This window comes from Trichoderma virens, assembly GCF_000170995.1.
Source record: "Trichoderma virens Gv29-8 chromosome Unknown TRIVIscaffold_91, whole genome shotgun sequence".
Classification (NCBI taxonomy): domain Eukaryota; kingdom Fungi; phylum Ascomycota; class Sordariomycetes; order Hypocreales; family Hypocreaceae; genus Trichoderma; species Trichoderma virens.
In genome coordinates, this window is record NW_014013658.1 from 1,809,726 (window position 1) to 1,836,662 (window position 26,937).

Below are 26,937 nucleotides of genomic sequence, written 5' to 3' on the forward strand. Positions count from 1 at the left end.
TAAAATATTTGCTCCTAAACGTTAAATGTCTAATATTCAATATTCCTGTAGCTAATACGACACAATCTACCGTGTATTGACTTTTCTGAGAATTACTATGTTAGTGTAAAAGAAATCTCGATAGCCTCCTTCCGAATTCAGTTATAATACATTTGCTATAAGCAACATACTAGGCTTCTTAACCTTCCTGTTTAGGATTCACGAAAAGAAACTATATTTAGAATCTTAGGTCCTTAGCGTACAAAGCAGCTTCAAATTCATGTACCTGCAGTTCCCAAACTTCAAAAGGCATAGTTACGATTATTGAGCAAATGTTTTTGTCTAAGTATTGGAAAAGCCAAAAAAGCACTGGCAGATTCGCAGACCCTTTTCACTGCACGACTTGTTTCAATGGTGATAGATCCCAAATTCCGAGCCTTTCTGAAAATCGTGATATAAGCCAATGACGAGCGGTTTGAGATTTCCATATGAAATTCCTGGGAAGTTCCAATATCTATTGCAAAACCCTTATACTGGTACAACATAATACATTATCACGTCTAGAGTCCATACTAAGCTTTCTAAAGTCTACTTTGGCAGTATCTCTAAGCCACAGAATTACAGTACACGTTTATATTCCAATATAATACTCAATAATAATAATATAAAGAAGGTATAGACAGATATACGATAATGGCAGGGGACAAAACTATATTTAGCTAATATATCGAGGGTTTTAACATGTAATTGGAGATCCTAATTAAGTCGATACGTCGGGGCTTATATACCTTAACCCATAGCTAAGATTAATAATAAAAGCAGCTGAAAGACCGAATTTTATCATTCAGATTGCCATTGTCATCATACACAGTTCTTAAGTCAGCAATTTGAGTTCCTGATTCCATAACCGCATCAGAAAAGTTAGGCCCAGAATTGCTAACACAGTTCAAATTGCTAAAAGAAGGTAAGATTCGAAACATCTAGACAAGTTGTATAGGCCTATACTTACATAAAAAAGTCACATTCGGCATTTTGAGATGCGCTAAATTTAATAGAGCTTGCTTTTTTATCAAGATTTGGACTTTTTTCATTCAAATTATCTAAATAGATGTTAGTATTATCAAGAAGCAGAACATATAGATAGCAGAAAACATACGGCAGTCCGTAAAAGGGTGCGCAACCAAATTCTGATTTGTCCATCCAACGTAATTCCCCCCAAAGTTGGTGTTTTCGTAGAAGATAAGACTGTAACCCGCCCTTGCTTCAATAGCAGCAGCAGCATAGCTTGCAGAGAGGCTAAGTAAACCGAGAGTGAAAGTATTAGTCCACATGATTGAAGTAGGAGTTAGCTAGTTTGAGATGTGAAGGAATGTTGCTCGAAATTGACGAGAATATCTCCCTCTTATATATACGTTTTGCGGTACACCGACACCTGTGGTATAACTTAGTTACCCGCTGGATCCATATGTTTGTGCGATTTTCCCCATCTAGCCGTAGCTCTTACTACTGCACCACCCAAGTTCTGAGCTACGCATGGGTATACAACGGTATACGGAGATGCACCTGGAGTTGCTGTAGGTGGTGGATTCGCTTAGGGATAAGAGTGCTCCTTCCTAAAAAAAATATAGTGTATACAGAGTTATATAATAGAACAGGAGGGTATTTATGGGAGGGGAGGGAATTGTACAAGTATTCCTGGAACTTTTGCTATACGATAGAGGGTTTAATTCGAGACTACTAATAGTATTTAAATTCCTGAATAGGAAGTTACTAGGGTTCGTTAAAAGTAAAACCTAGGAAAAACTATTCATATAGTCGATGTAAAGCCTTTTATATACCTCCTCCTTGACTGTGTATTTTCCCTCTTAGCAATAAGGGACATTTCCAACGTAATATAGCACAGCATAATAACGACTAGGGTTGCGTGAGAAATCTTTTCTTTTGGGAATAAATACTATCTGGGAGAGGAGGGATTTTGGAAATGTAAGAATTCTCGCCGGTAACTACGGTAAGCTCGCTACCGTAGAAATCTGGAATGAAGACTATATACGGAATAATCCGGTCCCTTACAGCAAATTATGGGCACGACTCACTTTAAGATCGTGAGCCCGAGTAAGTGCACTTCCTAGATAATGAGTGACTTACTTACAGAAAGCGAGCTTGAGTAAGTCCTGCATTATATATATTCTTCTTAGATGCTCGTTTAGAATAGTTCAGTTAGCAAGTTGTGAATAAAACATTAGATTGAATCTATCTAATACTTCCTACATAGTTACGTATACACTGGACATAAATAATACTTAAAATTACGCGATATAAGCCGGCGGGTGCTCTATCTCCTCAAACTCCTGCATAGACATCTCGTACCCTAGGTGCCTCTTCAGTAGCTCATGAGTCACAAACCTTTCTGGCGTATTCCCTTGTGCATCTACAAATGACACGTGTGGGTTGACTTCGCTTATTCTCTGCAACTCATTTGCATGCCTATGGTGGTGCGGGCAGCCGTCCACTCCGACCAAGAATATGGTGACGTGAACCCATGAGAGACCCAGTAGATCAAGTTCAAACTCATCCATATCTTGGGCCTCTCCATCTAGTAGCAGGAGGACTCTTAGAATGGGGGTCTCCGGCCCCGCTTGCCAGCCGTATACTGGGTGATAGGTTGCTGATGCTGAATGTTTTTGAAAATGGAGCTCTTTGACCTTTTGCCACCCCGTCATAACGCGTGTGCCACCTCCGAATCTGACCATCCCCCAGACTTTTTCGAAATTTCGGTGGTTCAGAATGCCAATATAATCTGCGTGGTTGGCAAATGTGGTTAGCTGATAGCCCTGAAAGTTGTGATCGTGGTTGGCAAGGGCGTCTGTGAATCGGCGGATGATGGCTTTGGCAGTGTCTGCAACAGAACGAGTGTGGTTAGTAACCGCCGGCTTGTTGAACGAGATGAGATACTCCACCTCTATTCTTGGGTTGAGTAGATCGAGTGTATCCTGTTATGAGATACTCGTCGTATAGTGGCCGCATTGGTTCAAAGTCCATCGAGCCAGATACGTCTAGCAGTATCACGCTATCGTCTGACGCAGTCTCTGGAACGTCATAGGGTCGAAATGGCGGAGGCATAACTTGTTTCGAATAGCCTTCAGAGGTATGCTGTAGGTGGCAAGTGTCGTCTGCTGCAAAATACGCCGGAGGTGGCTCTACGGCAGATGCCATCCTTCGTCGGGCCATATCTAGCGCGGAAATCATGTCGGGCTTCAGCCTCCCTCCGGCGCCAGCTCTGTGATTCAAAACCCAGTATAGTCTCTCTTCTGCTGTATCATCGTAGCCCCTCCAGGCTGGTGTAATGCCTCTCCACCCTGCACTTGCGTCAATCGTGAACTTGAGCGGGTTGGATATCTGGTTCGCCCACGCCACAGGAATGGGCTCAAAGTAGCCTGCTCGTAGCATATGAAAGTACTGAATGGGGCTGCTTTGACGCATTTGAGCGATTGTATTAGCCATCCCAACTTTGTTCTGGTAGGTGGCCACGATCTGTCGCCACTCAGTGTCTGGCCATCTGCCATTTTCCTCCTGTACGATCTCGTCACGTAATTGTCTGCATTGGGTTATCGCTTTTTCTAGCTTAATGGCCGCTTTCTCTTCGGGAGACTTGATTGAAAGGGCCTTCATTAGCGTTATGAATCTTGATGGTTTGATGGATGAAGATGCTTCGCCGTTCCCATTGATCGTTGCACTCGTTGAGCTTTGTTCACCCTTTTTCTCGGACTTGTCGCAGGCTAGTCCTTCCTCCCTCTTTTTTGTCGACGTTGAGGAAGTTTCGCTAGCTACAATTGACCGTGAGATATCAGGAGTCTCAAGGTCCCAAATATTCATCATTGGCTCCCTTGCATTGATGGCCGATTGGGCCTCCCCGTTGAGCTGCGCATTCAAGCTAATAGTCTGATGAACTGAAAGACTGTAATACCTGGCTATGGGGCGCGCCACACCCATATAACTCGAATTAAAGTTGCCATACGGCGAGGTGACGCGCATTCTATACGGATTCTTGGAAAAGTAACCAAGTCGTGTCTGGTAGCAGTCATGATATGACTTTTCACCTTCAAATCTGTCAGTCGATCCGATGAGCAGTCGAGGGTTCCTGAGAAGTCTGATGTTTCTTACCTGGGTACATGACGGCTTCTGACCACATATTCTGCACGTCAAGTCGTCGCGCCTTTAGACCTATGTATTGGTGAATGTCACACCCACAGAAGGTGTCCGCGTCATGCTCTGGCTCGATATCACTATTGAATATGCGGTGTGCCAGCTGTACGTTTTGGAGAACATTTTGCATTTCTTGCTGTGACTCATGAGACTGGAGTTCAGTAGGAGGTTGGGGGAAGCACACACAGACCTCATCTCTGGCGCGTATCCCCGCTGCCTCAATCACTTTATTCGTGTGTGGCTGTATATGTTGATGGATGGTGTATCCTCTGCCGTTGTTGGAGAATTTATATGATGGCGTATGGTACGCTGGAGGCGCTTCACTGACTGAGCCAGGGACGGCATCGGCTGGTTTGAGAGACTTGGGCTCGGGTTGCGAATATTTTCCCGGGTTATCGAGGTATTCCTCCACCGCTTCGTCTATGCTCGCCGCCCCCTTGCCACAGAATTAGCAGCTGTGATTACTGACCTTGAATTTTGAGCATTTACCTCCAAAAAGACCCACGCCTTGCCCTCGTCGGCATCTGGAACGCAGGAGATGAACTTGGCGATTGCATCTTCGGAGGGCGCCATGGTGCCACAACAATCAACTGTGGGACTGGACCAGAAGCTTCAGCAAGATGCCAAAATTGAACGACATCCAATAGTCTATATATGGGCGAATTGAATCCAATTCTTTCGGCGCAGCCATCCAACGTCATGGCTTGACGGGTAATCGGCACATCAGCCACGTGCGCAACTTCTGCTCCTACACCATCGGCTGTAATAAAAACAAGTGGAAACAGCAGCTGCGGAAATGCGGCAACCACTGGTCTTCGTAGGCTAAACTCAATTGAACAGCAGCTGATCAGGTGCTGATGAGTCCTTGGCTAACCATGCGAAATTACTATTATAAACTTAACAGCCTCATTTATCAGTCTGTGACAAACGGTATACCTAAAGGTTAAAAAAAAAATATATATTCCTTAAAAAAAACCTATAAAATTAGTTTATATTAGTAGATAAATTATGCCAAATAATTAACTTATGTACATAATTGTATAATTAGTAAAATGTGTTAAGTAAATTTTGTTTAAATATTATATGTTATAACTTAATTAAGAGTATATACCTATTGTTACAACCTAGCTCTTATAGTCACAATAATAAGCCTACAGGGTAGGTATCCCTCAATAAAAGTTGGTCTGTGTAATAAATCAGTTTATACCAAATAGCATAAGGTAGCTTCTTGAGGTAATAAACCCTATCGGAATCCAGTTCGTCACAGCTTTTAATTTTCTAACCTGACCCTAAGGTAAAGGATTTCCTATATAATCTGGCGTTGTTGGCGTGCCAGAAGCATAGTTAAGCTATATACTATGCATAATGACCACAGCTAGATTTCTTTACGAGCCACAACCAGGCTACATCAAATACACTCCCCTCTCAGCCAGTTTCGTCACCCGGCTGTCTTATCTGGATGCCGCTCCGTTCCTAGCAGGGACGGTCGCCCCCACTGCGTTGAACATGACTGTAGCCACAAAGAGCTACGGCCATTCTGATAGCCTTTATGAATGTGCTTACTCGATCGCTTTTAACCCAGCACAATCTTTCCAGTCGAGCTGTGGCACTAACCCAAATTGAAGAGGCAGTTCGTTGCCCATACTCGTCATATGGATTCCACCGACGATGCAACTGCTACCGAGCTACTTGGTCGTCTTGATTGGCTCAAATTAGGCAACACGCAAGTTACAGACGTGAAAAACTCCACTTCGCTTTGGTGGCTGATGTGTATACTTACAAAAGGGCAAAATAGGTGGTTGCTGAGTCCATATCACCTGTTTCAGCACTGGTTAAACTCTACCCGCCATTGAACTTTGTCGTGCAAATGGACGACACCACATCTGCATCGAACGGCTATGCGATGAACAACCAACTGATGGACCGCACCTCGGTAAAGCAGCGGACCAGTGGACAGCAACAGGTCATAAAGGATGTCGCGGTACATATGGTACGCTTGACATCGTTAGTTCTGGTGGTGCCTTTTTCCCAGCTTCGTACGCAGATTTTGGCGGAGCTGAAGGCACGTGTAAAGGTTTTGAGCGCAAACCCAGCGGCTACCTTGATCTTACAGGTGAGGGTTCTTCCTAAAACCACGTCTCTCGAAAGCTATATCGCAGGCACCGCTCGTGTCCTTGATCTGTCTCTGCTGCAGTTAGGAAGTGATCGTCCCATGGAAATTACCGATATCTTTGCCTTGGTGGACGGCGTTCATCATGATGGAAGTGTTAGGCTTGTTATTTTGAATAGTATGTGTGTGCAGAATAGTCCTTTTGTTGTCCTAGGAGTGAAGTACTAAGCTGGATCTTATGTACAATAATACAAATTCAGTTGGCTGCAGTTGAATATTATGTTAACATTGGCAACATGTCCTTGGTGGCCTGAGCGGCGGTATCACATCAGGAATCTCTCTTCTTAATCTTTCAAAAGGCAAAAACATGAACAAATATGCCGAAAATGTAACCACATTTCACCCACAACAACGGCCTTGCGAAATTTGAACTCACGTAGATGCAGAACTACTTTGTTCCCCTCACAGGGTAGTAGTTGTGTCCGAACGGGAGCTTCAACTGACGAAGCCGCATTCGATCCACGCGCAAGAAGCCCCAGGCGAAGGCGGAAGGATGCGGATGCAATGATTCGTATGCAACGCACATTAGGTTCGAGTGCAAGGGCTGATATCAGGCAGCTCAGCGCCGCCACGGAGGAGGAACTTGAAACACGAGAAACGACTTTACATTAGAAATCTACAAGTCATCGGCGGCTATCTTGCTGCGACTGGAGATTGTGCCGTGCCGTTGCTTGGCGTTTGTCTGCTGAAGCTCCACTGTGTGGCACACCATCGACGGACTCAGTTCTGGTCGTGTTTCCGGCTTTCCCTTGTCCGGCCGTTAATACTTCAAAGGCCGCATTCTTCATTTCGGGTGTCAGGTGCTTAGAACATGCAGCTGGGAGTAGAACTTTTACTTGATCCTGAGGATGCAGTAAGCACTGGCCGCAAGAAATTTAAATTAACCCCCGTTGCCACTCTGTTGCCGAACCCTACCTCCCCAAGCCCGGCAAGAAGCCCATCGCATAGCCGAACCCGAGTTTTCTTACCATCTGGGCTTTGCACAAACTTGGATGGGCTAAACCGAAGTTAACTATAGTACAAGAAAATATATAGTATCTGCTTACAGTTCAATCCGGCCATTGCTCATGTACTGGCCATGTGATGCAGCTGTTGCAGTAGCTGCAAATATATACGTGCTCGACTTCCCATTTCTGTTGTCCGAGCTAAAATCACATAAAGCAGGCCAACAAATGGTCGGATCCACCAGGGTGCTTTTCTACCAAGATCAGATGCACAAAAACCAGGATTCGCACAGTTACCTATTATCCCATCATCAGACGGTTGTCCTATGCTTGTGGCGAGCTCCCTTGTCAAGAAGACGCCTAAGAGTTTTGTAATGCCATAGCGACGTCTCATGCCCGAGGCAGAACGGTCTGCGTTTAGTGCAGCAAAAATATCTGGCTGATTCCTCTCAGGCAGAGTAGCCATGCTATGGAAGTCCGAGACAATGAACATGTATCTAGTTCTTTGTTCGCGACGAATGCTCCATTGTGTTACGTCGTCAAAAGATAGGAACCGTTGCCTTAACTGCATTCAGTTGAAAATAAAATGTCGCTTCGTCGACAGAGACGTGCAATTCAGAGGACCACTCGCGGCCCTGCCGGGACTGCTGCCCCGATTGACGCATCCGCTCCCTCCTCCTCGAGCTGGAAGTGTCGCAAGTTTCAGTTCTGCGGGCAGTCATAGTTGTTAATGATTTGATATGAACAGTTGTTTAAAATTTATCCATCTTTCTAATGACCACAGTTAGCTCGACATACTGAACAAGAACAAAACAACGCATACTTGCTGTCCTATGTGTATCTACGTGTTCTGCATGTTGCCACCACGAACTTATATGAACGGCGCAATGTGGTGCGATCCACTGTCGGCTCCTTTAGCACAGAGACAATGGTGTTATTTTGATACAAGTACCCTAGGTTTAAAGACTAAGAAGACTTCTCTAAACTATGGCTGAAGTTGATTTCAAGTTAAGACCTTCTAACAAAGCCTTTGTTTGGTAAAACTTAGAAAGAACGTAATCCCCAACCACTGTTAAATAATTGAAATTACTAACCTCAGTTATATGAAACTCCGTGCTGGTTATACCCATCGATCCAAGCAGTGCATACATCAGTTAGATCCTCCCAGCTCTTCACCAACTCAGTCAGTTGTTTTTCGCTCAGCTCTGTTGCTGCTTTCTCGATGTCGGCGTCCTTCAACGACTGGCTAACTTTGTAATTGCGCGATGTAAGGAGTGCTTCCAGGCGCTTCTCGTGGAAATCTCTCAAGCGGTTTTGCATTTCACGCAAGTGCGACAACATGCTGGAACCACACTTGACTGACTCATCGAAGACCTCGCTAATGGCCTCGAGTCCATCGACAGCATTGACAGCGGCTTTGCGCGCCCCGCCCAGACTGATCATGCTGTCAGCAAACTCTTTCCAATTCATCTCTGAATAGAATGTTTTGAAGGTATTGGAAACTGAGTAACCCTCCACGTTGCCACTAACTGCGCTGTAGGCATTTGATGCCGCGTCGAAGGCGACTTTAGGTCCTGCCACAATAGCTAAACCTGCCGTGACGCCAATGAAAAGCATGGTAGCAGCGTCTGCGGCGCGTTGAAATATGAATTCGTCGACCTTCTTCACTTTTGCCGCTATTGCTTCGTCGATGGGCTTGATCTTGGCTTCAAACGCGGCCCGGTTTTGCTTAATGGCCTTGAGCATCTTCTGGAACTCAACATGCCGGCTTTCCAGGACATCGTGTGCTTTACCCGCAACCTTTATGGCATCGAGAAACGCCGAATTTGTTTCCATATAGAACTCTTCCCAATCAACCTCTCCCGAATGGAGCATTTGGATGCGCATCGGCTGTTGACGGGCCACTGTCTTAAGCTCAGCCAGCGCCTTGCGTTTGAGAATGCAGGCGTCGACAAACTTCTGGAGCGCCTGGTTGGCGCTGTCACGGAGTGACCAGACCGAGTTTCCCTCGTCTGAAGCTCGGAGCTTCTCCACGTCGGGGATGCTAAGGATACCGCTAATCTTTTTGAAGAAAGTTTCGGCATCTTGGGTATCATCCCTTATTTCCGACAAGACCACGGGGTGCGCGCCAAGGCCATGATTCAGGAACTCTTTAAGGCCACGGATTTTTGCGGATTTAGCAACAGTAGCACCATTAGTTTCCATCTTAGAAACGGCCATGAATGACATCTCAGCCCCAGCCGTAAGTAGCCCAGAGAAGGATACCGTCGGAGCATACTCAACTCCAAGGAGAGTAAGAACAGCGGATGAATTTTCTTGCAATGCGGGCCATGACACGTTCATGATTGCTTTGGCGGTGAATTCAACGCCATAGTTCAGTTGGCTTTCAATCTCACTCAGTGTTTGTAAGACTCTGCCAATCTTGAGACTAATTTGCTGAACGAGACCCATCCAGGTGAAATGTTGGTCTTTGTACACATGTCCACTGTTGAGGAGCCTCCTCATCCGGGCCACCTCGTCACGTATTGGTTGAGTCCTCAACTCTCGAGCTCGTTCGATCTCATCTGCAGCTTTAGAAACCCAATCCATGACAGCTTCTATCCCAGAAAGCCTGGTCCAGAATGGAACCTTGTCCTTTAGGCCCTCCAGACTACTCCATGCTGCATCGTCGATCGCATCGATGTCAATCTCGACTTCTTTAATCTTCGACTCCATTTTTAGTTGAGCGTTAGTGACGGCATGGTTAATATCCGTGAAGGTATTATTGAGCTCTGCTGTGATCATCTCCAATTCTTGGCAGGCCTGGACCGCACATTGCACATATGGAGCTGCCTCCAGTGCTTTCTCCTCTTTCGTCCGACGTTTCGAATGCCTATCTGACCACTCCGTCATGAGATTGGCCAAAGTCATGGTCCCTTGGATGACCTCAGATGACAGCCTTTTTGCCTTTAACAAGTGGACACCGCCCGGCAAAGCCCCAGCAGGAAGCTGCTCGCCGGCTTCGTGAAAGAGCTGCCTGAGTTCGCCAGTGTAGAACACGGTGAGGGCTGACTTGATTTGATCAATGTCAAACCATTCTCCGCTGCGCAGTAGCATTTCTTCTCGATGCAACAAATTCATCTCGGACATAATGGATGCCTTTTTCAGATGCAACAGGCCGGCTTTAAAGTCCTTGCTCTCCATGGCTTCTCGAGCAAGATTTGCTTGCTCGTCGAAGGCTGCTTCAATGATAAGATCGGCTTCATCAGGGATGTAAAAAGTGATGGTGATGCTCTGTGTTTGATCGGATTGGTGTTGTTGCTGATTTAGTTCGATGTCCAAGTTGCTCTCATTCTTTCTCTCACTGGGCTCAACTTGACGCTGCTCGAGTGCCTCTGGCAAAGAGACATCGGAAACCTCGCAATTTTCAGTGTCAAGATTCTGGGGAGCAATGACTTCCACGGACTGATGCATCATCATGAAAGAAGATGCCTGGAGACTGTCCAAGTCAGGTAACTTGACAGGTTTCTTCACCGGGGGTTTCTTAGGATCCGGAATATACAAACCCTGGGCATAGAGCATGTCCAAATAGGCCTGGGCTCCGAAGCCAAGGATATCAGTATCTGTCTGAGAGCTCTTGAGCTGAATTGACCTGATGAGTCTGTTGAAGGCCTCATCTACAATCTTGTTGTCAAACTCAATGACTCTGTCAGACCCTTCGACCATACGCCCCCAGAATTTGTTTAGCTCATTGTATTGCAGCACGAGTTTGTCAATCCCACTTTTGAGTTCGCTTATGTCCTTGATTTGTTGGTTCAGATGATTGATTCGTCCTTCAGTTTTGGAAATCTCGCGAATTTTGCTGTCTTCCTGACTCTCCGCAATTTGTTCCACAACAAAAGCCGTAACGAACAACGCTCCCAGCACTACAGAACCCCAGCCGGTGAAGCCTAGAAGCAGCATGCCAAAAACGCCTGTTGATGGTAATATTAGATAGCGAACTCAATCTTGGAGAAAATATTGTACTTACAGACGATGGCAGCAATCGTGGACCACATCTTAATGCTCCGGATAGTCTCCAGGTCCTTCTTCTGAGATGTCAAAACCTTTTGAAAGCCTTCTAACTCTGTCTGAAGCTTTGCCTTGATAGCCTCAAGGTCAGTATCTACTCCCTTGAGGGTCGATGTCATCGATACGACGGTGGCTTGTGCATTGCGTGATGCATTAGCAAGCATCGTAGCAGAGGATTTCGCAAATTCGATCGAGTCGTCGACCGCGTTCTTCTTGATTTCGTCTATTTCCTTCTGTGACTTTGCTCTCTTGATCTCTTCTTGCGCATCGCGCAAGTTATCCAGATAGGAGCGATGCAGCACTGCGTATTCCTTAACCTTCTTGACCAAAGGCCACAAAGCAAGCTGTGTTTGCATATATTGGTCCTTTACAGAGCTGATAAGAGTCCTCATATCAAGCATACATCCAGGTGAAGCCACACCAATATTCGTTATGTCAGTAGAAGCGACATACTGCTTCCATGCTTTCGCCTCATGCTGGGGGTAATTGTCGTCTATTGCGATGTCAACCGATCTCTGGTACAAATGTCCGTCCTTACGGAGGACCACAAGGCCTTCTTCATTGGCAGATAAGCCAATGCATTCAGGCTGAGGTCGAGGATTCGCAATCTCGATCTCGTTTGCGCTCTTGATCGAAATGTTCCACGATTTGCACTGGTCATCTATACCAAATAGCTTACCAGCATAGTATGCCAGCTTAGTCCACTTGGGCATCTTTTCCCCAGCTTTGATTTGGTCATCCGTAAGTGAAACAGGTCGAAACTCGACGTTGTTTCGCAAGTCATTGCCCTTGAAGGTGAACATGGTGCCATCTTCATTCACAATGTAAAGACTAAACTCGGCTGACCCGTTCGCAGAAAGATTGGAGCAGTAAGGACTGACGGACAGCACATTTGGTGAAGGCAAGCATGCGTCGCCTACCGGGATCCAATTTTCTTCAAATAACTTACTCCAATCTTTGCTAGCTTCTTTGCGACGGTTGTCGTCCATTGCTCGTGGCAGCTTCCTCCAGAGAGCCCTGCCGATACTTAAATAAAAAGACCCATTGTATGGGAACATATTTATTTTTTCAGTTGCCGGATCAAATTCCTTTGGAAGGTAATCAAAGTGAGTCCACGTGTTGTTTACCACCTTATCTCCAGATTGAGAAGCACCCTTTCTCAAATACTTGATAGCCCGTCCAGATACACCTACAATAGGCGATACATTGAGAAGGGCATTATACTCATTAAGATACGGGCGTTTCTTTATAGACTTGAAGTTAGAAAGCACGCCATGACTTGGAAGGGGGGATTGATACGCACGAGCATCTCGTTGAGGCCATCCATGATTGGCAATGCGGTCTCCGTCATCGCCTTCAGTTGCATCGCCTCCTCTCTACCACTGTTCAAGAAACCCTCGATTTTGCTGAATTCCTCTAGCTGTTTCTCGAAACTGGGGAGAACTGTATTCGATGCGACAGTTTGAGAGTGGAATTGCACATTGAGTGCACCGGAGTTGGAAAATCTTGGTGGCACGTGTATTTTCGCATCACTGGCTGCGTCTTGGGCGACTTTTGATGTCGAGACTTCATTTAGCTCTCGCAGTGCATTATCAATAGTCTCGTTGACCTTTATAAGAAATTAGTAAAGGAGATCCATAAAGCATGCTTGAGTGAGAATCGACATGAGGAGGGTTTAATAACTTTTTCAAGCACGGCCCTATTGCGGGCAATCTCAATGGGATCGTTGGTCCGATTGTCTTTCCTTTCGACCTCATCGGTAATTTGGTCTGTGACAACATTCACCAGACTAGATAAGTGGTGAGGAGAGTACATCTTGAGATGGAATGTGAAGGAGGTTCGAATTAAGTAAAGAAAAGTCTACGACTCAGTATAGTGTAGTACAGCAAAAATGCGACGATAGTTTGCTTTATATAAAGAAATCCAATGAGACAGCTGTCCCTCTAAAAGACCTCAAGCAAAGACTAGCCCCCCGCGACTAGCAAGAAGCGGCTCCGCGGCTGAAGGATTCAGCTCTCAATATTCAAGCCAAACAAGCAATATTTGGTTACGGAGACTGCGGGGTCCGACTCAGCTTCCAATATTCAAGCGGCTACGGAGACTAGTGTCGGCGCGACCCAGCTCTCAATATGTTCAAGCTAGCTAAGAAATCCTTATTTGGTAATTGAGACTAGTTCAATGGCAAATAATTGGAAAATTGGTGGTAATATACAACAGTTATTCTAATTAGAGAATCCTTAACAGCTTATTAGCGGTAGGAAAGTAGGCAAAGTCATATCAATAAACCCACGTTTAGTCAAGGGTTCCAACTGCGAGTCGAAGGCCCCGATCCGACGGCCCGCTCCCGCGCGAGTTAAAAGAAACAAAACCTGGCCGGCCAAGTTAAGTGAAAGCACATTTGCAACCCTTTCTGCCGCGAATTATTGGCAAATAACTCAAGCCATTGATTCTACGCCTATTTATCAGGTCGCCACAGTTTAGCATACTAGGCTATTTTTGCGCATAAGTACCAATAACCTCCATCTACTATCCACTCCTGGAATAAAGCGGGGATAATATTCTGTGGCGGGGCTCTTTGAGCGGCCTCGTGATCGATTGGCAGCTGGATCAAAGTGATTCCTTGACTTGTCTTCACTCTGTGATCTATATAGCGGTTATACAAGCTAGGTATCTGATATTGTATTTAGTGTTAGTCGAGCCAGTATAAAGGCACGTTCCCTGGGCACGTTCTCTTGCTATCAACAAATTACTATTGCTGGCTACATAATACAATTGCCCGATACTGACCTAGCTGCCCGCTAACATAAACCTGAGCAGAGGTGTTTGTCACTGAGAAAGTGTACTCTATATTAACCTAGAGACACCGGTTCCTCACAAGAGGTTATTTCGAGGCGAGTAACTTGTATTATTCTTTCTATTTAGGGAGAGAGAAAGCATTTCTCTTTTATATCAGGAAACCAGACTCGGCCCAGCTTGGTCACTGATCCTAGCTACTATTGTTACGATCCGGTCAATCGGAACAGCGATCGGTCCCTTACAAGCAGCTGGCTCCGTACCAGTAATTGCTACAATTGCGATTATTGGCCTAACCTTTTGCCCTGTTTGGCGCTACGGTATGACGGACGGTAACAACTAATCGATCACGAGGCTATTATTATAAATTCAATATCTTTACTTACTGTATTTTTTTATACAAATCGCTCAAAGCAGCGGGGAAGAGAAAGCGCTAAAGCAGTAGACAGTAGAGGAAAGGAAATCTGGAGGACAAGTAAGAAGGCGAGCTTTTCATTGCTCTTGTGTAGTATAAATATTTAGCTATTGAAAAAGACTTCTAGAATGATTTAATTGAGTTGACCTTATAAAAAGAAAAGACACTTTGTAGTATTCCTGTTTTCACAACTGTTAAGACCCAAAAGATTGACTACTTCCTAATAAGAAGTTTATTAGAAGCTTTCACAGCCTCCTCTCGATATATGAATTAACAAGGAAGACATGTCGGATGGTTTTTGCCTTGGATTTATTTATAGCCCATATAGTTGACATTCAAGAAGTCGCAAGGACATGGGGCATCTTCTACCCCAAAGGTGACAGGAATGTACCGGGAGTCGCCTGTAGGGTTACCCCAAGTTATACGATACAGGCTAAGTGCATCATACCACCCTAATCCTGACGGCTGTATAGGTGGACAAGGCCCACCACCATTCCCGCAATCATCGAGGTCAAACTGATAGTCTGGTGAGGCTTCCCAAGCTTGATAGAATGGCTGCCTGACATAGAAACCTATCTGGTCGCGAAGCTGGCAGGTGAGTGTTTTGTGGCAGATATCTGAGGCATCGATGACGCATTTGGGAACATCGACATGTTGCCAATACGAAGCAAATTATTGTGGAAGTCCCATCAAAGGAGCCCTTTGTATATAGGGAGCGTTCTAATCCACGTCCAGCATAACATATGGGCTTCGCCCACCGCCAGCCGGCACAACAAGATGTCCGTTCGCATCAAGATAGAACGTCTCAGTATACACACCCGGTTCCCAACTGCTGGCTTCGGTGCCAGCGCGATTGATGCCTGCATAGTTATGGGAGCCTTGGAGATTGATACCAAGGTACGATCCTTCCAGCCATGACCCGCCGTGTACGGCAAGTCTGAAGCAACTGGCACCTGCTGGAGAGACTGGGCAGGAGGTAGCTGTAGCAGCTGCGGAAGTAGTTGTAGTCGTGAAGCCCGTGAAGTCGTAGAAAGTGAAAGTGGTCGTTGTGGTGACAAGCGGCCCGTCTGCGTTGAACACCTAAGTAGCTGTATTAGTGGTGACTCCCGATGTTGTAGTGACAATATTGGTCTGAGAAATGTAGTTTGTCCCTGTTGCGATCTGGCTACAAGCGTAGCTAATCTTATCAATCGGCCACCCTGCCATTCCGGTACGCACTGCGATCGCTCGTCGATTAAAAGCTGTTGACTGCAGGGTAACCCCTATCCAATCTGCCTTATCGGATCTTATAGATTATATATATATAAAAGGTCCTACCCCCGACTTTATATTTAAATAACTAAGACCTTTAATAAATATAATATATACTTAACCTCTTTTTTAATAGGTTATAAACCTAAATTACAATTAACAATAATAACCTTTATATTAACTAAGATTATTATTTTAAATTAACAGTATTAATAAGCTGCTTTTATTAATACTAAATAAAAAACTAAAATTTAGCCTTTAGTTAAACTAATTTTTAAAATAACTATTAATTTAATAATTAAAATAATTATAATTATTAATTTTAAAATAATTTTAATTATTTTAATAAATAATTTTTATTACTTTTATTTTATAAAATTAATTAACTATTATAAATTAATAAAATAAAAAAATAAAAAATAAATATAATTTATAATTAAAACTGCTATAATTAACAGTAATATTTAAATTTATTTAAGAAGATTATTTTTTTATATTTACTAAAGTAATTAATAAAATTTTAATAAAAACCTTATAATTTAATTATAAAAAAAGCTATTATAATAAACCTACTGCTTTTAATTTAATATTTTTATTAAAATAATTAATTATAGAAATATTACTGTAAACTTTTAACTATAATTAAAATATTTAAGGTTTAAAAATTAAAAGTCTTTTTAATACCTTTAGTTTTAATAAATTAAATTAAATTATTAATTAACTATAAACTTTATTTCTTTAATTTAGCTTTAATTTAATATTTAACTACTGTCCAGTTATTAAACTTAAATATATTAATAATAATAAGTTTAAGTATTTTTAAATTTATTATTAATATAATTATTATTAAAAATTTTAAATTATTAAATAGTTAAATTATTTAAAAAAAAAAAAGTTATAAATATAATTAAAATTTAAAGTTTTAAAAACTTTATAAAAAAAAATAAAAATATATTAAAAAAGAAATTTAATAAATTAAATATTAACTTTAAAAATAAAAAAAAACTTTAAGAAATATATTAAAATTAAATTATTATATTTATATACAGTAAGCTTAGCTATTTTATTTATAAATATATAAAGTAAAAGGAAATTTTATTTATTATTTTAAATACTTTAAAAATTAGGTTTAAGTTTTATAAAAGTATTACTTTTTAAAAACTTAATTAAAGATATAATAGTTTAATATTTAAAAATTATATAAGCGTTAATAATTATATAAAAAAGCTTAAAGTAGCTTAAACTAAGTTTAAATAATTTAATAAATATTATAAAATTAATAAAATATATTTTATTAATAAGTTTTTTATAGAGTTTAAAGAAAGTTATAAATATTTTTTTATAATATTTTATTAAATATATAGTTTACTTTTTAAAAAGTTAAATAATAAAGTTATAAAAAAACTATTATTTTTAATAAAGCAGTTATAACTATTAAATAAAAAAAATTAAATTAAAAAGTAATAATTAATAATATTTAGTTTTACTGCAGTTTTTTAATTTTTTTATATATACTAGTACTACTATAAGTTTAATTATTTAAAAGAGAAATATTAAATACTTTTTCTAAAACTTAAATTAAAAAGTATAAAATAATAAAAAAAAAAATTATAAATTAAATTTAATTAATTAAAAAAAAAAAAAAATAATTAATAATTAAAAAAATAATTATTATTTTAGTTTTTTTTTAAAGTATAGGTAGTAAAAGTAATAATATATTACTAAGCTTAATAAACTATTTTTTATTTATATTATTTAACTATTTAACTTTAGTAAAAACTATTATATTTATAAAAATTAACTTTATAAATATTTATATTTTTAATAGTAATACTTTTAGTTATATAATTTATATTAAAAAAAAATATAAGTTATTATATTAAATAAAAAAAACCTTTATTATTAATATTAAAAAGATAAAATTTACTTTTAAAAGCACTAGGATATATTAATTTTAGACTTTTATTTATAACAATATTAAAAACCTCCCTTTATAAAATACCCTTTATATATTAAACATTAGATTTAATTTTATATTAATTTTAATATTAAATTAAAAAAACTGCTATTTAAGTATATTTAGTAAAAAAGCAGTTATAATAAAAAACTTTATTATTTTTTTTATAATTACTTTATAATATAAAGTATATATTATTAATATACTTTACTATAGTTTTACTGCCTTTAATATTAAAAACCTAAAGCTATAATTATAGTATAATTAATTAAAATACTTTAGTAAAAATAATATAAAGGATTTAATTAAAAAAGTAAAAGAATTATAATTTATAAAGCTAATTAAAATATATAAAACTTACACCGTTAATAAATAAACTAAGCGGCTATATATAAATAATATTAAAAAAAAAATAAAACTATTAAAAAGCTTATATATAAATATTATAAAACCTTTTTTAATTATAAAGTATAATAAAAATTAATATTAAATTATATTAAAAAGGAGAAAATATAAGCTATTTTTTATATACCTTTTATAAAAATAAAAGAATTAAAATTATTTATATTTATATTAATTAATATTAATAAAATAAAATAATTAAATACTTTTATTATATTTTATAAAATAAATTTATATCTATATTTATAAAAAAATAAATTAACTTTAAATAATAACTTTATATAGTAAAGACTGTTAATTATTTATATATAATTTTACTTAGTAAAAGACTTAAAGTTATACTTTATAAAGCTTAATATAGTAATAGGCCTAACTTATTATACTTTTAAATTTTAAAGTTAAAGGGGTAAATAATAATAATTTATAGGAAGAAAATAAAATTAAAAGTAATTCTTTATTAATTAATTAATTATTAAAAAAATTAAAATTATATAATAATATAAAATAATTAAGTTAAAATTATATTAAATATTATATTTAAAAAATAGCTATTTAAAATATTAACAGCAGTAATTTAAAGTATTAAAAATATTTAATATTATATTAAACTATTAATTAATTAATTTCTTTTAACTATTAAAAATATATTATTAAATAATAAAATAATTAATAAAATAATTATTTTAAAAAATTAAAATAATAAAACTATTACTTTAAATAGTTATTAAAAAATTAAATTTATTAATAATATAAAAAACTTTACTATAAAAAAAGGAAATATATTAACCTTTAACTTATTAAAAATATTAAAAAGCTTTAAGTTAATTTAATTAATTATTAAAATTACTATAGAGATTATTTTAATTACTAAAGCTAATTAAAATAAACTCTTTAGCGTTTTATATACTTTTATAAAAATTACTAAAGTATTAATATAATTAAGCTTAATAATATTAAATAATAAAGTTAAAGACTTTAAAAGCTATTATAAAGCTATTTACTTAAAGGAATAGAAATATTAGCTAAGGGTAATAATAAATAAAATATATTTATTAAAAAAAAACTAAACTTAAGAATTAATAAACCTTTTAAAAGGCTAAAAGCTATTATAAAAAAAATAAATATATAAGGTAAAAAGAAATATAAAAGGTATTATTAATTACTATAAAACCTATTATATAATTAAAGGCTTTAATTAAAAGGAAAGTATTAATTATAATAAAACCTTTACTATAGTAGTAAAGTTTATAAGTTATAAAGTATTATTTACTATTACTGCTACTTAAAATTAAGAAATTAAATAAATAAACGTTAAAATAGCTTTCTTATATAAAAAAATTAATAAAGAAATCTATATTTATTAATTAAAGGGTTTTAATAATTACATTAACTGTATTTATAAACTTTAAAAAGTATTATATAAGTTAAAATAGGCTTTAAAAATTTAATATTAAACGTTAATTACTTTCTTTACTAAATTAAAAATAACCCCTATATTAATTAATAAAAGTATTTTTATAAAAAAAAATATTATTATTATAATTTACGTAAATAATTTACTATTATTTAATTTAAATAAATAAACTATTTAAAAAATTAAAAATACTTTATATAAAGACTTTTAAATAATTAATTTTAAAATCTATAAATATTATTTAAGCTTTATTATTAAAAAAAACTAAACTTAGTAATAATTTACTTTTTTATAAAAAGGATATATTTAAAAGATTTTATATTTTTATAGTATAAAAAATTATAACTTAATAAAAACCTTTATATTAATAAGCTTCTTAAATATTAATATTAATTTAAATATAATAAAAAATAAAAAAGGAAAATATATAAAATAATTTAAATTAATTATATAAATAATATTAAGTATATAGTTTAATATTATATTTTTAATATCTTTTTATAGCTGCTTTATTATTAATTTAAAGAAATTATATTAATAAAATATATAGTAAATCTTTTATTACTTTAAAAATATAATAAATTATATATTAATATATAAAAGTAATTTATAAATATTATAAAAATATATAAATATAGATTATATAGGTAATAAAGCCAGCCAGCGCTTTATTTATAAATATATTTTTAATTTAGGCTTTATAGTTATTAATTAATTATTAAAGAAATAAATAACTATTATATTATTTATTTATAAAACTAAATATATAGGCTAAATATAAATAGTAAAAAAAGCTATTTAACTATAGAAGCTATTTATAACTATTACTTTTACTTTATATTTTATAAATAAAATAACTATAATTTACATTAATAATTAAAAAGTTATTAATTTTATATAAAATTTAAAATTCTACAGTTATATAAAATATATTAATATATAATATTATTAAATTTATAAAAAAATATAAAAGTAAAAAATATAACTATAGTATATATTATTAATTAATAAAATTATAAATAAAATAATTAAATTATTATTTATAATAGCTTTTATTAAATTTAAAGAAATAATAAGGGTAAAAAAAATATAATTTAATAAACCCCAGTTAATTAGCTTAAGTAAAAGTTAAGACTTTTTACCCTATAGTAAGATTTTATATTTTTATAAAACTTTTTTTTATTAAAAGCTAAAAGAGAAGGTTAATTATAGAAGGTATAAAAGGCCTATTTATAAATTAATATATATACCTATAGGGTAACTTAAATTAATAAGCTAAATTAAGTAAGAATATTAACTATAGGGTAACCCTTATTTAATCTGCTTTATTAGATTTTATAAATTATATATATATAAGAGGTCCTGCCCCTGACTTTATATTTAAATAACTAAGACCTTTAATAAATATAATATACACCTAACCTCTCTTCTAACAAAAGCTCCCCTTGGCGCAGGTGTCGGTACCACATCTCGCTTATATACTGGAGCGTAGCTTCCACCCATTGTCACAGTTGATGTCTGATACACAGTTGATGTGGTAGTGAGCGTCATATCGTACGAACTACTGGTGGAACTAGTGACTGTGAAAGTCGTAGTGATTGTACTTGTAACACTTGTTGAAACAACTATAGTGCTGGGCACAGTCTTGACCTGGGTCAATGTAGTGCGCTTTGTAGGTGGATTGTAGCGGATTAATGATGTGCAAAACTCTCCGGCGCCTGGTGCCAAAGAAGCAATTTCGTCGGGAGCTGGCCAAACGCTAGGAACATTGAAACATTGATTTCGGCGGCCATTCTCACCACTCGACAACACGACAGGTAGCGACGATCCGTCGTTGATGTTAATCCAGTTATCATTGCTCACGTACGTGCTAACAGAGAGCGAATAGCCGGACAACCATTAGTAGCCACAAAGTTGTATTGCGAGGACATGCCCACGGAGTTTGAAGAGAACATCCTCGGGTTAAAGACCATATTCCCTTGAACCACGGCTTTAAGGTCAACGATCCACTGGCTAAAGCTATTGATGCTTACTTTCGCCCCCGTATTGAATTCTGGTAGAATCCAGTTAACCTTGGGCGTCCAGTTACTCCTAGAGTCAGATGCGTGGTTGAGGATATTCATGTTGATAGATGCATTGTCCCAACTGTACCCTGCTCCACCTGTCACGTCAACAGCGGAGTCGGTGCAGAATTGGTATCCTATCCTGTAAAATACTTGCGGTCTATTTAGGCATTTGTTGTAAGAAGCTATATGTCATCATCGTGGTTGGCCGTTCAGACTGGCATGCGAGAACAGAAAGGAGAAGAAGCAAAGCAAAAGCACTCACGTGATTGCGAAAGCATTATCCAGGGTTATCGTGCCAAGTGTAACACCATCAAATATGTGGTCCCAAGATCCTTTCCAGGCAGAGTCTGATTGAATTCGAACACTAGATGTAGTGCCACCCGTAACACCGTGAGTTACGACAGCTGATGCTGCTGAGCTGGGGCCATTATCTGTCATTTGTAGGACTATAGAACCCGAGAAGATAACGCTGTCCATGTTGAACGAGCATGTGACGCAGCTGAACGTCTTTGCAGGTCCTTGGGTCAGCAACGGTTGGCTGATAGTTGGGATCTTGACCTGCCAGTCGCCTTTGAACTGGTACGTGGTCGTCTTAATCGTGTGGCTGGAACCGCAGCCAGTGAAGAAGCAGTGGATAGCATCGCGGTTCTCGTACAGCCCGTGACCTGTGCAAATACCAGCATGGATACCTTCGTACGACTGGTTTTGTCAGTTACACCATTTCCCAGCTCGTTATCTGTATGCCGCACATACCTCACTGAGAGTTCCAAGAATATCAGAAGCTGTTCCATCACAAAATTCATCCCACGATAGACGGTAAAGGTGGTGTTTAAGTTTCTCAACATCACGACGATGGTGGAGAACCTTGCCTCCATAATCGATAGGCATTGATCACTTCTGGAAGACCGATTGTCCAGATAGATGTCGTCTTGTTAAAGCACCTTTATTTGTGCAGGTGCCCGAAACTCCATCCGCTGCTCGCTTCACCTGGCGTCAAGGCCAAACTACCATCTGGGGAATATCGAGCATTTTCCATAAACCAGTTGTATACTTCGAGAGCTCCAGGTGTAAGGTCTGATAGACTTGTAGCAAGAGGGTGGTCAGGGCCAGTGCCAGTAGCGGTATGGGTGGTACTGCTCCCAGAGTGTGTGGCTGTAGCGCTGACACTCGCAGAAGCACTGATACCAGAATGACCAGTCATAGTGCTGGTACTGGCCGTGCTGGTGATAGCACAAGATGCAGCTAGTTCAGTGGGGGCTGTGGGGGCTCTAGTTGCTGTAGCTGTAAATATTGCTTTGCTGTTGTCAACTTTGCCGTATTGGATGACCGCAAGAGTACCGACGTCTGAGATCCTCTTTTGAACTGCCTTGAAGCTGAGCTTAAAACCTGCTTCACTCGAGTCAGCTCGACCTCCGAGTAGCCAAAATCCATAGGCGTTCTCGTCATTGCAGGTTGCGCTGCTAGTAATTAGGACGGTTCCTGTATCTGGGATTGAGGCTAGAATATCGGCAGCTAAGATACCGTCGCTTAACGTAAGAACAAGAGATGAAGCAGTACAGGAAGTCGAGATGATTTTGTTACTGTTTGCCAGCACAACGCCGGGCATACCCGGTTTCATTGACAGCTCCATAACAGCAACCTGGATGCCATATACCTGTCCTTTAATCCATCGGTTGTTAAAGTTAAACAACTCACTGACTTTTTGTAAGTTACTTATATATATAAACCTTATAAGCTTAAACAACCTATTTTAAAATAACTATTCTAATTAGCTTATTTTAAACCTATCCTATTATTCTACAATAAGCTATGGCTATAGCTTAATAAAATTACAGTTTATATATATAAAGGTTTTATATAATTTAATAAATAATTGATATTTTAAAATAAAAAAAATAAAAAAAACTAAGAATAATATATAACAAAAATAAAATAAAATAAATAAATAAATAAATATATACTATATATGTATATATATATAAAGTAAAAATAATATATATATAAAAGAAATAATAACAAAAATATATTTATAAAAGAAATTTATATTTTAAAATTATATAAAAATAATAAATTAATATAATAATAAAAATAAAATACATATATATATATAAAATTAAGTTTTATATATTAATATAAGTTAACTATTTTTAAAAAATAAACTTTTAAGTTTTAGGTTTATATTAACAAATAGTTAAGTTATTATAACTTAATATTTTATATTAAGTATAACTAAGTATATACCTTTAAATTAAAAAACAGACTATATATTAATTAATAGTTATTTAATATAAAAGTAATATATTTTTATAATTACTTTTATAAAAAAATAATAAATAATAATTATTATTTTTAATTATTTGAAAAATAATAAATTAAATATATAAGTTTACGTTTTTATATTTATTTAAATAGTTTAAATAGCTAATTATAAATATAATATTTAAATTAAATTTATTTAATATTTTCTATTTATTATATAATTATTTATATTACCTAAATATTTAGTTTAATTTATTTATTAATATAAATTTAAATTTAAATTTAATTTAATAACTATATTAATAATTAATTATTTAAATTATTTAAATAAATATAGCCTGAGAGAAGTGTAGCTTCCTGCTTTGCTTCGTTAAGGGGATAAAATGCTAACGCTACAAAAGGTCAAAATTGAACTCGATTAGTAATTTGCTTTTCTTATCTGGTGTTACCACCTTGTGATATAGTTAAACCTTTTTTTTTAGTGCTTTTCTGCACTTGTATTATATATTATAATGTTGATTTTATAGCGTTAATATACTTTATAAAAAATACCTATTGCTTTTTAATGTTATTTAACTATAATAATTATAAATTACTTTATAATGCTTTAGTAAAATTTATGTAATTAATATATAAAAGAATATTTTTTTAGCTTTAAAATAATATAGATTTTATTATATATAAAAGCCTGCTGTAGGTTAAGTCCATTGTAGGCGCTCCTAGAGGATAAATATAAAATTTCTGTTAGATATATGCAGTAGGTAGGTATTTATAATAAATAGCGATAACTTAAATTATGATTGAATAGGATGACTTTAATTGAATGGGATGACTTTAATTAAATGGGATGATTTTAATTAAGCTAAGTAGGCCTAATTAATCTAACTAACCTCGAACGATTGGGAAAGCCTTAATTTAATTAGCCGATTGCAATCGGTGCAGTTGCTTTACTTACCTTATAGACGCCTTTAGCGGGTATTACACTTATATTATATATATAAATGTCTATCTACATAATACATTCAGTATTTATAAGTTATTTATATTTTAAAGGGCTAAGCAATATTAGCGTTAACGTATACATTGTTTTACTTATATATAGCATTAAGACGGTATAGTATAATATAACGGTACCTAACGGTACGCAGGCTAGTTAATGCCTCAATCCCATCTAATATAAATTTATATATTTAATTAATTTAAATTTAATTATTTTAAATTATATTATTATAACTTAACTTTTATAATTATAATAATAAATTTATAAACTAAATACTTTTAAAGAATTATATAATTAATATATTAATTAACATTAAGTTAATAAAAATTAATATTAATATTTTTAATATATAAAAAAATTAATATAAATTAATATTAACTTATATTAATTTTAAAATATATAATTAAATATTTAAATTTACATTTATATATTTATTTAAATAATTAAATAATTAATTATTTTCTTTTAAATATAAAAAATAAATTATTTAAAAAAACTAAAATTAAAATAATTATTATTAAATTATTAATTATTAACTATTAACTATTAACTAATTTAATAAATTTATATTTTTTCTTTTATAAATAATTTAAATTCTTTTTTTACTTTATTTATTTTTAAAGCTTTAATATATTTTTTTTACTATTTTAATTATATTTTTATTATTAGTTTTTATTATAATAATTATTATTTTTATTATAATTATAAATAGTTTTTTATTACTTTTAGTTATTTTTACTATTTATATATTAAATTTTTAATTAACTATTAAATTATTTTTTACTATAAAAATTTTTACTTTTATATTATAGTATTTTATTAAAAGATTTTTAAAAAAAAATATAATTTATTTTTAAAAATCATTATTACTTTTTATTATTTAATAAATAAATAGTTTTTTTTACTTTAATTAAATTATTAAATTATAACTTCAAGTTTTTATATTATATTTAAACTTTATTATTTAAGCTTTTATATATATATATTTTAAGTTTAATTTTAAACTTTAATAAATAATTATACTTTTTATACTTTTATTAATAATATAACTTAAATTTTTAAAGTTTAATTTAATTAATTATTATTAATTAAATTAAATTATAAATTAACTGTAAATTTTAAACTAAAAGTTAAAGTATAACCTTTTATTAAACTAGCTGTTATAGTATTAAACCTTTTATTTTAATATTAAATTTAACTTTTATAAAAACTATAAATAAATAATAAATTAGTTTTTTATAAATTAATATAAAAGGGATTCCTAAAGGATAAACTATATATTAAGTTTATATTAGTAAATAAATTAAGTTAAACTGGTAGGTAATATATATAGAAAAACAGTATTTATATAACTAGTAGAAGATACTTTATAAATATAATAAAGTATTGTTTTATATTTATAACTAGCTATTTAAGTATTGTAAATGAGTGTAGAGAATGTAACTTATATAGTTAATTTTAGGTTTATATAACTTGTGGTATAAGCGTAAAAAGAATTGCTTGTCGGGCTTGTTGAATGAGTGAGGCAAGCAAGATAGTATTAGCTGTTTGGATTATAGTTAATCCAGTTACGCCTGCCCTGTAGGCCCATTGTCGCAACCATAAGAGTTAGGTCGTAATATATATCTCCTTTAATGTAGCCTCTTACATAGGTGCGTCGCAAATAAGCGAGTTGCCCTGGCTGTAACCATAGATACCGCTGACAGACTTAACAGGTGAGTAGTCGCCAATTTTGGTGCAGATAGTGCGACACCTCCGAGAATTGTAGGCAGCCACACTGTAATCAGAGCATGGCTTCGTGATATCACCATAGCACAACACTTGAGCGCCGAAGAGAGTGGCGCCGCAGATGTCCTTGACGCCACGCCCGACCCCTGTGAGCTTGTCCCGTGCCGTCGCCCCTGTGTTCATGTTCATAGCCGCCACTGAGTATGTGTACGTCGTAGCTCCGCCGCCACCAGGGTTAGCGGTGGTGGTCCAGTCAGTCCGTACCCCTAAAGTATACCAAGTGTCTCCGGCTACCTGCGGCACGGC

The 26,937-nt window shown here is 35.7% G+C and overlaps 5 protein-coding genes across 5 annotated transcripts; 1 reads left to right on the forward strand and 4 right to left on the reverse strand.

The window, feature by feature from the left end:
- Nucleotides 1-2,285: 2,285 nt before the first annotated feature.
- On the reverse strand, nt 2,286-4,429 carry TRIVIDRAFT_163295 (uncharacterized protein; the record flags this gene model as incomplete). The annotated part of the gene is made up of 4 exons (XM_014095054.1): nt 2,286-2,875; nt 2,937-4,076; nt 4,141-4,318; nt 4,373-4,429. Coding segments are annotated over 4 exons (1,965 nt in total), but the record flags the coding sequence as incomplete, so codon positions are not given.
- Nucleotides 4,430-5,547: 1,118 nt separating this feature from the next.
- Nucleotides 5,548-6,520, forward strand: TRIVIDRAFT_206966 (uncharacterized protein; the record flags this gene model as incomplete). Its single annotated transcript, XM_014095055.1, has 4 exons — nt 5,548-5,694; nt 5,978-6,172; nt 6,215-6,470; nt 6,507-6,520. 4 exons carry the CDS (start codon nt 5,548-5,550, stop codon nt 6,518-6,520), a joined length of 612 nt encoding a protein of 203 aa, XP_013950530.1.
- Nucleotides 6,521-8,391: 1,871 nt separating this feature from the next.
- Nucleotides 8,392-13,161, reverse strand: TRIVIDRAFT_228253 (uncharacterized protein; the record flags this gene model as incomplete). The annotated part of the gene is made up of 4 exons (XM_014095056.1): nt 8,392-11,249; nt 11,306-12,590; nt 12,650-12,955; nt 13,030-13,161. The coding sequence occupies 4 exons, from the start codon at nt 13,159-13,161 to the stop codon at nt 8,392-8,394; spliced, it is 4,581 nt and encodes a 1,526-aa protein (XP_013950531.1).
- A 7,545-nt stretch (nt 13,162-20,706) lies between these two features.
- Nucleotides 20,707-23,274, reverse strand: TRIVIDRAFT_206968 (uncharacterized protein; the record flags this gene model as incomplete). The annotated part of the gene is made up of 6 exons (XM_014095057.1): nt 20,707-20,721; nt 21,001-21,158; nt 21,446-21,801; nt 21,907-22,343; nt 22,398-22,426; nt 22,653-23,274. 6 exons carry the CDS (start codon nt 23,272-23,274, stop codon nt 20,707-20,709), a joined length of 1,617 nt encoding a protein of 538 aa, XP_013950532.1.
- A 2,981-nt stretch (nt 23,275-26,255) lies between these two features.
- TRIVIDRAFT_206969 (uncharacterized protein) lies at nt 26,256-26,897 on the reverse strand (the record flags this gene model as incomplete). The annotated part of the gene is made up of 2 exons (XM_014095058.1): nt 26,256-26,268; nt 26,552-26,897. Coding segments are annotated over 2 exons (359 nt in total), but the record flags the coding sequence as incomplete, so codon positions are not given.
- Nucleotides 26,898-26,937: the final 40 nt, after the last annotated feature.